Source organism: Lolium rigidum, chromosome 4 (assembly GCF_022539505.1).
Source record: "Lolium rigidum isolate FL_2022 chromosome 4, APGP_CSIRO_Lrig_0.1, whole genome shotgun sequence".
NCBI lineage: Eukaryota > Viridiplantae > Streptophyta > Magnoliopsida > Poales > Poaceae > Lolium > Lolium rigidum.
In genome coordinates this window covers 250,194,517-250,208,493 of record NC_061511.1, presented here as the reverse complement: position 1 = coordinate 250,208,493, position 13,977 = coordinate 250,194,517, and the positions used below count along the sequence as shown (strand labels likewise).

General features: G+C 44.0%; 1 protein-coding gene across 3 annotated transcripts; it reads right to left on the bottom strand.

Annotated features, from left to right (window-relative positions):
* Positions 1-5,624: 5,624 nt before the first annotated feature.
* Positions 5,625-12,630, bottom strand: LOC124707485 (triose phosphate/phosphate translocator, chloroplastic-like). 3 transcript variants are annotated; one of them, XM_047239141.1, is made up of 12 exons: positions 12,367-12,630; positions 11,760-11,828; positions 11,293-11,358; positions 11,142-11,220; positions 10,453-10,573; positions 10,245-10,340; positions 9,702-9,814; positions 9,526-9,603; positions 7,321-7,437; positions 7,026-7,125; positions 6,819-6,919; positions 5,625-6,005 (listed from the first exon to the last, which is right to left on the bottom strand). In XM_047239141.1, the coding sequence occupies exons 1-12, from the start codon at positions 12,615-12,617 to the stop codon at positions 5,988-5,990; spliced, it is 1,209 nt and encodes a 402-aa protein (XP_047095097.1). In that variant the 5' UTR covers positions 12,618-12,630; the 3' UTR covers positions 5,625-5,987. The 3 variants fall into 3 exon arrangements, 2 of the variants coding, with proteins under 2 accessions (XP_047095097.1, XP_047095098.1); XM_047239142.1 differs by having other exon boundaries at positions 5,625-6,002; XR_007004876.1 differs by lacking the exons at positions 5,625-6,005; positions 6,819-6,919; positions 7,026-7,125 and adding an exon at positions 7,628-8,007 and having other exon boundaries at positions 7,327-7,437.
* Between the last annotated feature and the right edge of the window lie 1,347 nt (positions 12,631-13,977).

Genomic DNA, 13,977 nt, shown 5'->3' with positions numbered 1-13,977 from the left:
ACCGTCTCATGTAAAACCGCCACTCCATCAAGGATATTTCTCCCTTGCATGAAAGCGGTTTGCGATGGTCTAACGACATGATCCGCAACCGTATTTAGTCTAATGGTGGCCACTTTCGTGAAAATCTTGAAACTGACGTTTAAGAGGCAAATAGGTCTATATTGTTGTATCCTTTCTGCCTCATTAACCTTCGGTAACAAAATTACTTCACCAAAATTTAGACGAAATAGTTCTAGTTGTCCTGTGTGGAGATCACTGAACAAATCTACAAGGTCCGATTTAATAGTGTCCCAGAAGGTTTGATAAAACTCCGCTGGAAAACCATCTGGACCCGGTGCTTTGTTACATTCCATCTGGAAAATTGCCTTCTGAACCTCATCCTCAGTGTAAGGTGCGGTTAGTAAGCCATTTTCCTCAACAGAAACTTGGGGTATGTCGTCTGTTAAGTCCTCGTTTAGAGAAAAAAGGCTTTCATCCGGAGGAACAAACAGACCTTTATAATAATTAGTAATGTAAGATTTGAGTTGCTCATTGCCTTCAATCAGTCCTTCATCCTGATGCAGAGAATGAATACGTTTTTTTCGATGTCTCCCATTGGCAATACCATGGAAATATCGCGTATTCGAGTCTCCTTCCAAAATGAATTGGGCTTTGGACCGTTGATACCATTTGAGCTCCTCTTCGCGGAGGAGACTCGCCATCTGCGCATTAGATTGGTTCTTAATTTCAATCTCATGCGTAGTCAGCGGTCTTACCTCCGCAGAAGCCTCTAGCTCATCAATCACTTTTGATAAGTGAGCCTTTTCTTTTTTAAGGATACCAGCTGTATGGGCCGCTCAACCAGAGAGATGTTTGCGCATTGCACGCATCTTATTATTCCATCTCAATATTGGAGTGATGCCACTAACCGGTCTCTCCCAAACCGTCTTAACCATCTCGTGGAACCCTTCTCTGTGTAACCAGCCAAGTTCAAACTTAAAAGGCCGTTTACACATAGGACTGGGATTCCCAGTGGTTAGAAGGATCGGTGCATGGTCAGACAATTTTTCAATACGTTCTAGTGCACGGACAGACACCATAGGGTATTTATCTTCCCACTCAGTGTCCATCAACACGCGGTCTAGCTTCTCGTATGTGGGATCAGGCAAGCTGTTGGCCCAAGTAAATTGTCGACCGGACATAAACAGTTCTCTTAAGTCAAGGCTGTCAATGACAGCATTGAATAAAAAAGGCCAATGTCCATCGAAAAGACCTTTACTTTTCTCATAAGAAAATCTTAGTAAAATAAAATCCCCTCCGATTAAAATTGGATAGGGATTATCTTTAATTAGTAAGATTTACCAACTCACGCAAAAAATCAGCCTTAAAAGCATCTACAAATTAGATCGTTTTATCCATGTATGGCCTATACTACAAATTAGATCGTTTTATCCATGAGACCAGCCAGCTTGTACGGCCTTGCAAGGTCAGCGTGCCCCTAGCTGGACAATTAGCAGCTCTTTGCCACCATCATGTTCTTCGACGGGCTCTTCTAACCACCACGGTGCTCCTGAAGCTTCTCCGTACGAAGGCAGGCACCACAGCATGGTGGTGTTCCTGACCTTCGCCATATTCTCCTTCGTTGTCATCTACCTCACCGTCGGTCTGGACCTTGGCGGTCACCGCTTTGGCCTTAGCTCTCTCCTTCGGCTACCTCTCCGCCCGCCGCCACCGCGCAGCCCTGAGGCGTGCCACGGCCGTCATCGGTGTTGTCTCGCTAGCCAGAGCAGCAATGGAGGATTGGATCATTTCGATCCCCAATCCTTTTCTCTCGAGGATTGGGGATCATCTGCAAGTTGGTACGGCGGGAGTATCAAGTTGGTACCATAATCGGCGAGTTGAGAAGGGTATATGGGTGTTCATGAAAGAAACTAGAGGGGTTTGGGTAGGAATTGGAGGTTTGAGGTTTATTTTTGTTTGAATGATAAGACTAGCATTATGGTCCCTGTCCATACAGTTGGTAAAGTCGTGCAGAACTCATCACTGTCCATAAATTTGCTATGGCCTCATCCCTAGTGTCCTACTTTGACTCGACTCTTTGCTAAACTGGTTTCTAACTCCTAGCCTATCCTATACTTTCTTCCTGCTGCTGGATTCTTGCTTCTTGCTCAATCAGCGCTGATCTCTGCCTGAGGGGAGTCTAGTCAGAGTCCTCGAGCTGCTGACCGCTGGCCAGCCGCAACTTTTCACGATTTGGTGTCAACTTTTCACACTTGGTATTCATACTATTTCGCTGTACTTGGTAGATTGATTGTGTAGTGCACTTCTTTGATTTTAATCATGTTTGACATTTGTTTTGGCTGAACTATTTTTCTCTCGAAATTGTGCCAGTCAGTCATGAAAGCTTTGATGTCTTATCGACCAGTTTAACAAAAAGGAATATACGGGAAGCATCATCCCCTTGTTTTATCAGATGCTGAAGATGAAATGCAAGCATGTCTGGGTTCTTTAATCAGATAAGCAGAACAAAGTCAAAGCTAGTGCCCCCAGCCCTTAGTTAACCTCATCGGCCAAGTCCTAGCCACTTGCACTCTGGAATAGTCTAATGTACGGCTGTCATTGGTCGGTCAAAGCGAAACTTCTTCATGTATGTACGGCGCCGTTGAGTTAACAATATGGCGTTGCTTTCTTGTGCACATCATGTATACAGCTTCTACTACAAATTGCACTAAGCTTCGATCGGTTTATCCATGAGACCAGCTTTTTTTCCCCCGATAAAGCCATGGGAACGGCAGGTCGATCGTGGCCTGCATGGTTGCATGGATAGCTCAAGAGGAGTTGGTCTTCGGCTTATCTAGTATTCACTCTAGCAGTGCTTACTGCCTTAATCTGAATCATCTTTGACACAATGGATTGTGGCTCTTCATTTCGATCACATTTGCTGTCATTTGGATATACATTTGATCTGGCTGACATTTTTTTTCCTTGAAATTGTGCCAGTCTCGAAGTCTCTGATATCATATCGACTTTCCTACGCCAAGCAGTTCACCAAATTGGGATATACGGGAAGCATCATTCCATTGTTCCCTGGCAAGTACAACATGACGAATATAAGTGAGCATAATTTATGTAGGATTCAACTAGACCCAGCAGTGTGATACGCGTTTGCGATACGGGTTTGTTTCCATGATAAGAAATGCTGAAGATCAGCCAGTATATGTCTGGGTTCAACTTTTATAAGCTAATCAGAAGTTCAGAGCAAAGTCAAAGCTTTGTACCCCCAGCTCTTAGTTAAGCTCATCAGCCAAATCCTAAGCCACTTGCACTAGAATAGCCTAATTTATGGTTGTCATCGGTCGGTCAAAGCCAAATCTTCGTCATGTAGGTAACGTACCGCACATTTTGAATAAGCAAGGGCATCGCTTTCTGGTACACATCATGTACGGCCTATACTACAAATTCGATCGTTTTATCCGTGAGACCAGCTTGTACGGCATTGCAAGGTCAGCGAGCCCCTAGCAGCTCTTTGCCCACCACCATGTTCTTCGACGGGCTCTCTTACCGCCACGGTGCTCCCGAAGCTTCTCCGTACGACGACGGGCACCACAGCGTGGTGGTGTTCCTGACCTTCGCCATATTCTTCTCCTTCGTCGTCATCTACCTCACAGTCGGCCTCATCTGGGCCTTGGCGGTCACCGCTTTGGCCGTGGCTCTCTCGTTCGGCTACCTCTCCGCCCGCCGCCGCCGCCGTGCAGACCTGAGGCGTGCCACGGCTGTCATCGGCGTTCGTCTCGCTAGCCGGAGCAGCCATGGTGGCTTGGATCATTTGGACCCAGCCGTGTCAAGGCTTCTTCCGGCGTTCGCGTACAAGAGGGAGGGTGGTGGTGGCGACGCCGGGGCTGGGTCAGGGTGGGCGCAGTGTGTGATATGCCTGGGCCTCGTGCAGGTCGGCGAGCTGGTCCAGCGGCTGCCGGCGTGCAAGCATATATTTCACGCGGATTGCATTGACATGTGGCTCCGCTCCCACTCGACGTGCCCCATTTGCCGCGCTGTCGTCGCTGAGCTCACCGTCGGCGTGCCATCTGAAACCGAGCCCGTTTGATTGGTTTGCGCGCGCACACCTTGTGGCAAAATGTGTTTGTTTCAGATTACACTGGTGGTGCTATATGTTTATCAGTTATGCAAATTCTCCGTCTACCTAGAATTAGTTTCTAGTCGACTTCTAAAGATTGTGATTCATGCTAACCATGAATTGCACCTGAGATTTTTTCACTTGAACATAGGGTTGTAACCGAGAAAGATGACTCCAGACCGTTGGATTGCTTCGTGATTTGTGCTAATAATGAGATGCTACTGAGACTCATGTTGCTGGTAGGATTTGATAATGTCGCCTGACTCGGAATCATCACATTGCTTCATAATTTCTGCTAGTTATGAGTTGCAACATAGGTTGCAGCTAAATTCCGATAACTTCACCTGACTAAAGAATTAAGTTAATACTCTCTTTTGCTAATTCTCCGTCAAATAAAAATTAGCTTAAATCTGTTGAAGTACAAATGGCCACCCGTTGCTATATATCGCATATATGTAAATATGTACGTTTTTCATAGTTGGTGTTACCGATATAACTCTTGCATGAGTCTGGCGGATAATTCCATCTCCTATCTTGCCGAAGGTTGCTAGGTGTGACTAATTCTCAATCAAATAATAATTAATTTAGTTCTCGGTCAGATGATGCCATTAGTCACTATGTTGATCAACCTAATTACAAAGATAGCAGGCACACATTCGTCTCTTACGGATTAATGGAAGTTATGTGAATAGATTTAAGTTGGACATTTTCATAATATTAACAAAACTCGTTTCATCAATATATTACAATAGAAAGTGATCAAAATTGCACTTTGAAAACGATGATGTTGTTCAAAACCCAGTTTTCTGAAGTTCGTCACATTATTCAGAAGCATGTGAGGGAGTTTCAACAGGCGCAGTATGATCAGGTCATGGGTGAGCCTTCGGTTGCACCCCCAGTACTTGAAGTTCGAGAAGAGTGGAAGAAACCCGGGCCGGATCAGGTGAAAGTTAACGTTGACACAACATTTTAGGAGCTGACGAGATCGGGCCGTGGGGTTTTGTAGCACGAGATAAAAGTGGTGAGTGTGTCGCTGCAGCAACAGGTAAACTGAGACACCTGCGTTCTGCGCTCCAAGCTGAAACCGAGGCATGTCTGGCATGCTGCACTCGGTCTTAATAGTGTGGTGTTTGAATCTGATTCGCAAATCCTGGTATGTGCACTCAATTCAAGCAGCCGAGATTGGTATCCTACTGCGTGAAGGAGTATGTGTGTTGCTTTTTTTTTATGTTTTAGCTTTAAGCATTATCGTCGAATTGTAATAAGGTTGTTCATGCTCTGGCAAAGTAAGGTTGCTCATGCTCTGGCAAAGTATGGATCGCAGGCTGAGGAGGAGTGTGTTGGTTGGGCTGATTTTGCCCCAAACATTTTATCTGATTTAGTTGCCAACGATGTTGCTGTGCACTTTGGGTAATTAAAGTTCATTTCCATGTTAAAAAAAACCCAGCTTTTGAAAGAACTACAGGTTGTGATCGCACATTTTGATTAAAAAAAAGTTGGTCATTTCACCACATTTACTGCCACAAAATTCTTATCACTTTTCTTCCAAGTAAGAATCTGACAAAGAAAATTTTGGCAATGCATAATGGTACTAAATCTCACCAGCACCATGAAGTCAGCAGAATACAGGAAATAGAGTAGCTATTAAAATGAACATATCCTCACTAAAGGTGCTCTACGGATTGAGTTTTCTTCGGAAATGTTTGAAATAACTGATCTTGGCCATCAGCATTCAGGAGTCTATTTTTCAGTGCCGAACTAGTATGCAAAACTTAGAAGAAACTTAGATTCTTGTCCATCTTGGAAGTTTCTTCTTTGGCCGTGGTATATAGATGATCAAAATAACCATCCAGCCATAGCCGCATCACTCAACTCCTTATGCACTCTTTGTCTGCTGCATTTAATCACAAAACTAGATGAAGAAAAAGCTTGGTGGTTTATATCTGTTGGAACTAACACATCGCAACAGAGTTTCATCAAATAAACAAGGATTATGAACATACCAAGCTAGGTGTGCATTACACAATGCATTTTCATACAATTTTTACCAAAGCAACGTTAAAATATGTCGAGCTTTGTATGGTAGGCATATGTTTGTTTGCCAGAATGACCCTTCAAGAGATGCTTAGCTCTAAATCTGGAAAGATGATACTAGGAGAACTTTTGGGTAAAAGAGTTCTCTGTTTTATACTTAATACTCGGATATGTCAGACAATGAGAAGCTCCTTTGGCTACATTGAAACTAGGGCATCTTCTGTTATAATCTAACGTATCAGGTTATTTGGTTTTTCCACTTGTCAGTTTTGCTTCAGGCGTTTCTTATTTTCATTACTACATGTTTTTCTACCATGAAATATAGAAAAGGATTGTGTTGTTACTTCTGTTCTGTAACGATGCAATGTACAAGCTTATGGGCTTATGTCTGACTAGCACAGGTGTTCAGCAACAGACCTTACAGTTGACTTCGTAAGGAGACAAGAGCTTAGTCTTTCTGTAGTTCTCTAAAAGTATATTAAGCTGAGCTGAAATAAGTCTTGCTTAACTTATGATGAGGATACTACTTTCTAATCCCTGGCTCACATTCCACTACAAAGCTAGGAGGCAGTTTCATGTTCCAGCAAAAGTAAGAGAAGTACTGAGGAATAGTACAATTATGCAACACAATCTAATAATTCTGATCTACAAGATCTAATGAGGATAAAGATACCTTTTTCTCCTCCTCAATTTTAGCCTTGATAACGGAGTAGAGGGCAACACCAGAAATAGCAATACAAGTGCCAATTCCGGTCTGTGTGCTGATTTTGTTACCTGGTCAACAATAAACCACGTGTTATGAGACGGTGTACACCATTTATAAAAGCTGAAGAGAAACATCATGCTGATCATTAAGAAACAAAAGAATTCGTTGACATACCAAAAACGATGATTGAGAAGCCAATGACGAAGACACGTTTTAACACGTTACCGACGGCATGTGTTAGAGGGGCCACTCGCTGCAATGTGTTTGTTGCAACCTGCATGTCCATAATTGTTATAGCACCAAATTATAACAACAAAATGACAAAATAACAAAACTATCATCAGAACTGGCACAATCTGGAACAACTAAAAGAAGTCCTGGTGCGCTATCCTCCTCATACACTGCCATAGGTATGATGATTGTCTTTGATACTGATTAACGCTATGAGATATGACGTTAAACTTTATACCTGATTATAAAGGTGATAGAACAAGCCCGCCAAGAAAACATTAGAAACTAACTTCGTCAATCCAACTTTGGCAATTGCATCTTTAAATCCATGCTGCATTAGTTGAGGTCCTTCAATCTGCAAGTTAAGACGGTGATAAATAAATTTATGACAATCAATGTTCAACACGCGGAATCGTCAGTAAAAGTAGTTCATGAATAGGAAATTATATCCAAGAATCAGGTTAGTCACACAGTCACAGAAGCATCATGTGAACAAAAACTTGTGACATTAATTGCAGTATTATGAATTGTACATAATTACGTACAAGAATTGCAAGCAGCCATGTCCACACATAAAACAACAGGAACTTGTGACATTAATTGCAGTGTTGCAAATCCTAACAATGGAGTGAATGCCCGTCTCCTAGTAGTCAAGTATGTTTCTGCAGATAGAGAATGCCCAGTATTCAATGTTAAAGTTTAGCAAAAGTTCACTTTCAAATCCTTAACTCAAACACTGCTTGAGTTGCAACCACAACTACTAAATAGTGTTGGGATATCCTCCCCATGTGGTATGTGAGGAGAGTAGCCTTTTGGGCAGCCCAAACATGTGCAAGAGAACACCGCCCATTAAGGTTATGCAGGGTTGCACTTTGGACTTTGCACATGAAGGAAGAAGGTTGTTAAGCCTCCAGTCCAGCAGCCACTGGAAGAAGTGACGAAAATTCCAGGTTAGCCTCCATTGGAGAAGAAAACAAAACAAAGTTAGAAGGTAATCAGTGGAAGTTTTAGGAAGAAGCTTGACATCAAGCAAAGGGAGTTCCTCCCAAGGTTGTGAAGTTTAGACCCACCAGCTTGTCTCTTTCAAGTTCTAGTTCCACCATCTTTGGTGAGATTGTTCCAATCCCTAGCTCTTGAAGCACCAAATCTTATTTTGATATCCAAGATTATGAAATTTGATGTATGAGAACCTCCAGTGCTATGTACAGAAGAATTTGTTATATTCCACATTTGATAACAGTGGAAAAAGATTTGGGTGGCATCAGCACGTGGGTTTTACCCTAATTTGGGGGGCTTCCACCTGAAATTTGGTGTCTATGTGTGTTGATATTGCTACTGCATTTTTGGGTCTGAGAGCACCTAGTACTTGTATCGTGGTTTTTACCCTAATTTGGGGGGCTTCCACCTGAAATTTGGTGTCCATGTGTGTTGATATTGCTACTGCATTTTTGGGTCTGAGAGCACCTAGTACTTGTATGCTTGTCCAAAATCAGCTACTCCGTAGTACTTTTGTCATAGTTGTATGCTGAAAGCACTCAGGATTTGTCCTATAGTCCTAGGTTCAGGCCTTCAGGCTGAACTAGTTCATGCTCCATATGTTTCCTTCCATGATGAGCAACGTACTTTGTGGTAGTACACAAGTGGTGCTGAATTATACTTTGTTTCACTGCAATTTTCAGATAACATTAACTGTGTACTAATTTCCCAACAAATAGTCCACTTTCACCTTGGGTGGTTTCACAACAGGTTTTCAGTGATGTGGATGCCACATGTCCTCCACGTTATTGCCATGTCGCTACCTGAATCAGACAAACACTACACAAACAAATAATCCAAGACAAACTAAGCAACCTGGATAAAAAAGAAACAAAAAACTAGAAATGTTCTTTTAAAAAATGATTAAGAAAATGAAATTTGATGACGCGGCGTGACATGGCAGTGAGGACAGGTGGCAACTGGCATTCATGTCCGTCAAATCCACTTGTGAAATCAACGAGGGTGAAAAGTGGACGATTTCTATGGTGCATGGTTGCATTCAAGAGGTTTTAGAATTCAAGGTTGAAAAGTGAACTTATGCTAGAGGTCAGAGTTAAAAAGTGCAACTTATTTTTGCAAATAATATTCAAAGTGAGGATGCAGGATTGTTCATATTAAGAAGTTGCAGAGTCTCTTTCCTTTTTCGTTTCAATCATTTTGTATGTTGTTCTTTCTCATGTTGTGTTTCATCTTTTGCAGGTAAGTTTTCCTTTCCAGAACTTACTGCTGTTTGTCTGAAGTGGATCTAGTTTTGAGACATTATGCTTGGCTTGCGATAGTATGTTAGTCAAAGCATAGAAGATTTGTATTCCTTTATGGAGTGAAAAAGTCAGGCATGACATAGGACTAAATAAAGTTCATTGAAGAAATACTATTTAGTAAAGTTTAATGGTAATTATAGACTTACAATAATTGCTGGAGGAATGCAGACAATGAGAGCAATTATAGAGATGTAGGCATACAAATTGGTGCTATCCATGTCAGTCTGGGACAAAAAAACAGAAATTACAAGAAAAGAAGTTATGAAATATGAATTCGCGAAGAAGGGAAAATAGGTGAAAACATTAGAGCCAAGACACAAACCATAGCTTTCTTGGAGTAAATGCTACGGTAGGTGAAGGAGATATTAGAAATCATTGCATTGATGAAACCAGTCCAGTTGAAGGAGAGTTCAGTGAGAGATGCGATTGATACACCTGATTAGTTTAGAGCAGTTAATCCTGGTCCAAATCTCATAATAAAATCATGATTTTCAAGGAGAAATCCTAACATGATTCTACAATCCAAATCCTGGCAAACCAGAAACTATCCTGCGTAGTTCATATAGCCCTCATCTTAACAATCTTGCTAGTCACACTTTATGAACCTAACCAACCCCCTACATTATCACACATCAAAACGACAAGGATAATCTATAACGCTGGCACCTCAACCACATGGGTACTTATGTGTTCTATAACATCTATTTCCTCTTGTCCTATGTAGATCAAACAACTATAATCATGGGGAGCTGAAACTGTCATGTGAATACTATACGATATCAATATTGATGAAGAAAATACTGTGGAGAAAAAAAACCTAAGTGATGCACAATAGCTGGAAAAAGGTGTAATAACCAGAAATTACCTATCACAACTGGAGCTAGAGATAACCACAATGTAAATGGAACTTGCTGGCCGAGGATAAACTGCGACGCAGCCGCATTGAAGAATGGCTCGAGAGCTGCATTGCATTTTTTTAAGTGATATAAAAGTATAATTAAAAAGCTAGAAATCTCAGCACAATAAACAGAGGGCCGAAAGGACTTAGCAAAAACAGAATATGGTTGCAGCACCTTTAACAGTGTGGGCAAATGAGACAGATACAGCAGCAAAAGACACGGTGCTTGTTACGTGACCAATGGCATGGCAAACTGCAACTGGCAACAGCAGCTTCAGAATCGTTGAATTGATTGGCTACAAGAGTACAACAGTGTTTGGTTTTATTACTTCCGTCCAGAAATAATGTCATTAACATAAAATGAACATAAGGAGAAACAATAGACGATTCACATAAATATATACATTTTTTTCGACATAGAAGTATATCTATATTTTTTTATGTAATTTAGCTTAATTCTTTAGAAACCCATGTCAATGTTTGCAAATTCTGGAAAATTTCAGAAAGTCACTCTAATGTAAGAGATCAGGTAGCATGGAACATAAGTTTATTGCAAACAGATAAGACACACAAAAAATGTGGTACAGCTCGAGTGCTTTCTGTAAATGTTTGATTTGATTGGCTTCTTTCAATAGTGTATATATATATATCTATCGAGAACCAAAATCGTTTGCCAAACATAAGAATTATGCATACCAATGAATTGTTACAAGTAACTGTGGCTCTTTCAGAAAAGAGACATAATAACCCCTAAAGACATAAATGAACCAATTTTCATGTTTTCATAAATATAATTATGAGAAATGCTGCTCATTAGTTTTCATTGAAAACAATGAAGCATGAGCCAGGGTGTGGTGAGAATACCGCGCGCTTTAGGAGACCGGTGCTCCAGCTGATAAGGCAGTATAAGACTCCTACCGAGAGATGGGTCACCGACACGAAGCTATACGAAATCATACAAGTTTCAGATGATATAAAAAATGATCTTAGCATGAAAGAGAATTTGGGCACGTACTATGGATACGGGAAGTAGTCAAAGATCTTCTTGTTGAGGATGTTAAATATCACATTCAGGAAATACCTACAAATTATATCAAAATGGCAATCATTAGACTACTATGGACTGTAGAGCGACATTGTAAATTGATTCTTCAATTAGCATTCTTTGGGGAAAATATAATTCTAGCTACATCGCATATTTGGATCACGAGAAACATCTGGATATTTTAGGGCAACCAAGCTTGAAAGGTCAGAGAAGAATACAGAAAATGCCGATTGCTGAGTACTCTCCTATAAGATTTTTCTTTTTACCCCTCCCTCCCCATAAGTAGCCATGTGTATTTATCGATGCATAGGCCGGGGCCACCACCATCTTCTCCTAAAATGAATCACCTCCCATCCCCAGACACCACAACGCACACTGGCATCTTGTGCATAACTGGATATATATGTAGGACTTGTAGGCGAGGTTAGCGAGCATACCACATGAAGAAGAAGAAACCCGTGACAAGAGCCGGGTACTTCTGCACAAAACCGACCGGATTTGCTTGCCTGTAAGTAACCACAATACGTTGTGTTAGGAATGACAAGAATTATAGTAATAATCACAATAAGTTACATTAGGGTAACAGAATCATCTCAAAGCTCTGATGCTACCAAGGACGATCGTGTTCTTTGAGCTTTTAAGAAATGCCAAGTACAAGACCATTTGAGATTTGTTAGGAAACATACCACATATATTTATTCTTGGCATAAAATTAATGTTGAAACTCCACGTATATCTGGTTTACAGTAGGCGTATGTGAGTGCGTGTCTGTGGACCTGTGCTGCTGTACATGTGCTCTTACTCGGCATTCAGAAAGAAAGAAAAAAAGAAAGGGGCAGTTTACTTCCTCTATTCGAAACTTACAAACTCGAAGATGAAAATGTGATCTACAGTAACTTGGTGTAGATCTGAAATTCTAGAAGCTTTAACGAACAAATATTTTGCGCACGTTGCAGCACAAGAGAAGGGGAAAAAAAGGAGCTTGCTCCTTTGGCGAATCCGCAGTGTGGAGTGCGGAAGTGCCGAGCTGCGGGAGACACTAACCCCGCGGAGTCGGACGAGGAGGCGGAAGCCGGCGTCCGGAGGAGGCGCCCGCTCGCCGGGGCAGGCGAAGACAGGTCGCCGAAGGAAGGAGCGGGGAATAGCGCCGGGCGGAGCTGCCCCCGGCGGACGAGGTGGGCGCCGTACGAGACGTGGGCGCCGCCGGCATTGAGTGACGGAGCAGCGCGTCGGCGGAGCCGCTGCTGGCCGGCGGCGACAGCGGTACCGCAGAGGAGGGTCGCGACCGCCGCCATCTGTGTCAGTGGGTTGTTGGGCTTGGGTGGAGGAGGTGCGAGCGCGCGCGCGCGCGGAGATATAACTGCGAACCAAAACAGCGACAGTCGGACAGGTGTCGCCACGAGCACACAGTACTCACGAAGTGTGAATCTCCATCATGAATCCAACGGACGCCACTAGCTTCACAGCTCCAAGGGTTTTAGGATGACCTAGGCCTTTTCCCGTCTCCACCCACATGGGAGACAATTGTGCCAAAGGTGACACGAAACTACCAAATGTGTTCGTTTTGTCACATGATTACCACTATTGGGGCATGTCTATGACGCGGAGCACTGATTTCATTATTTAGACATGTTAAACCATTTTCTGACTATTTGGGCCCACCTGTAAGGACTACGTGGCAGGTGAATTTTGCAAATATAACCTCAGGATATATTTTGGTGTCGCACAGATCCATTTCCCCACATAAAAAAAATAAAAATAGAAATTCCCAATAAAAAAACGGAGAGGGTCTTCTCCTTCCTCTGCACAACGCCCCACCCGAGCTAGGCCGCCGGTGCACCGTCCGCGCGCACGAGGCCGTCTCCGGTGCGACAGGAGGCTGCTGCTCGTTGCACCAGGAGGACGCTCACACGTGCTGAGTTCGCGGCCATCGACGGCGGAGCGTGACCGGCGACGCGCAACCGCGGCGGCGCTCGGAGGTGCACGGCGCAGACGTGCTGCAGGGCGAGAGGGAGGGAATGGAGGGGTCCAGGAGGACCTTGTGCTCACCCTGTAGCGGATGGACGCGACGGGAAGCTTGAAGGGGGTGCGCAGCGACCGAATCGACCACGAATTGCTTCGGTCACGGCGGGGAAGAAGGGGTCGGGGCGGTCGATTCCCGGCCTCCTGGCTTGCACGAATCGGAGAGAACACGCGGGGCGACGCGGCGTGGGTGTGCTGCTGCTGCTGCGTGGGTGGCGGCCGAGCATGGCCAGGCACGCGGCAGTCGGGGGCACGGCGGTGTGGTCTGGCGCGCCGCAGTGGGGCGGCGGCCGAGCACGGCCAAGCGCGCGGCGGCAGGCGCGACGGCCACGATCGCCGGACGCGGCCAGGGGGTGAGGACAGTAAATGGGCGAGCCAGGCAGAGGCGCAGACCAAGCTGCTACGGCAGCAGTAGCAAAGCAGCAGCCGCTGCGCTCGAGCAAGCTGGGAAGCAAGCATCGAGCTAGGCCAAGTCGTGTCGGGCGTGCAGCGCATGGCAGCGGCCAAGCAACAGCAGGCATGCGCGCAGCAGGAGCGTGCGTGAGCAGCAAAGCGCAGCAGCAATGGTGATGCGGCAGCACCAACCACGGCCGCGTCCCCGTCGCCTCGGCCGCCCGCGTCCGACCACGACGC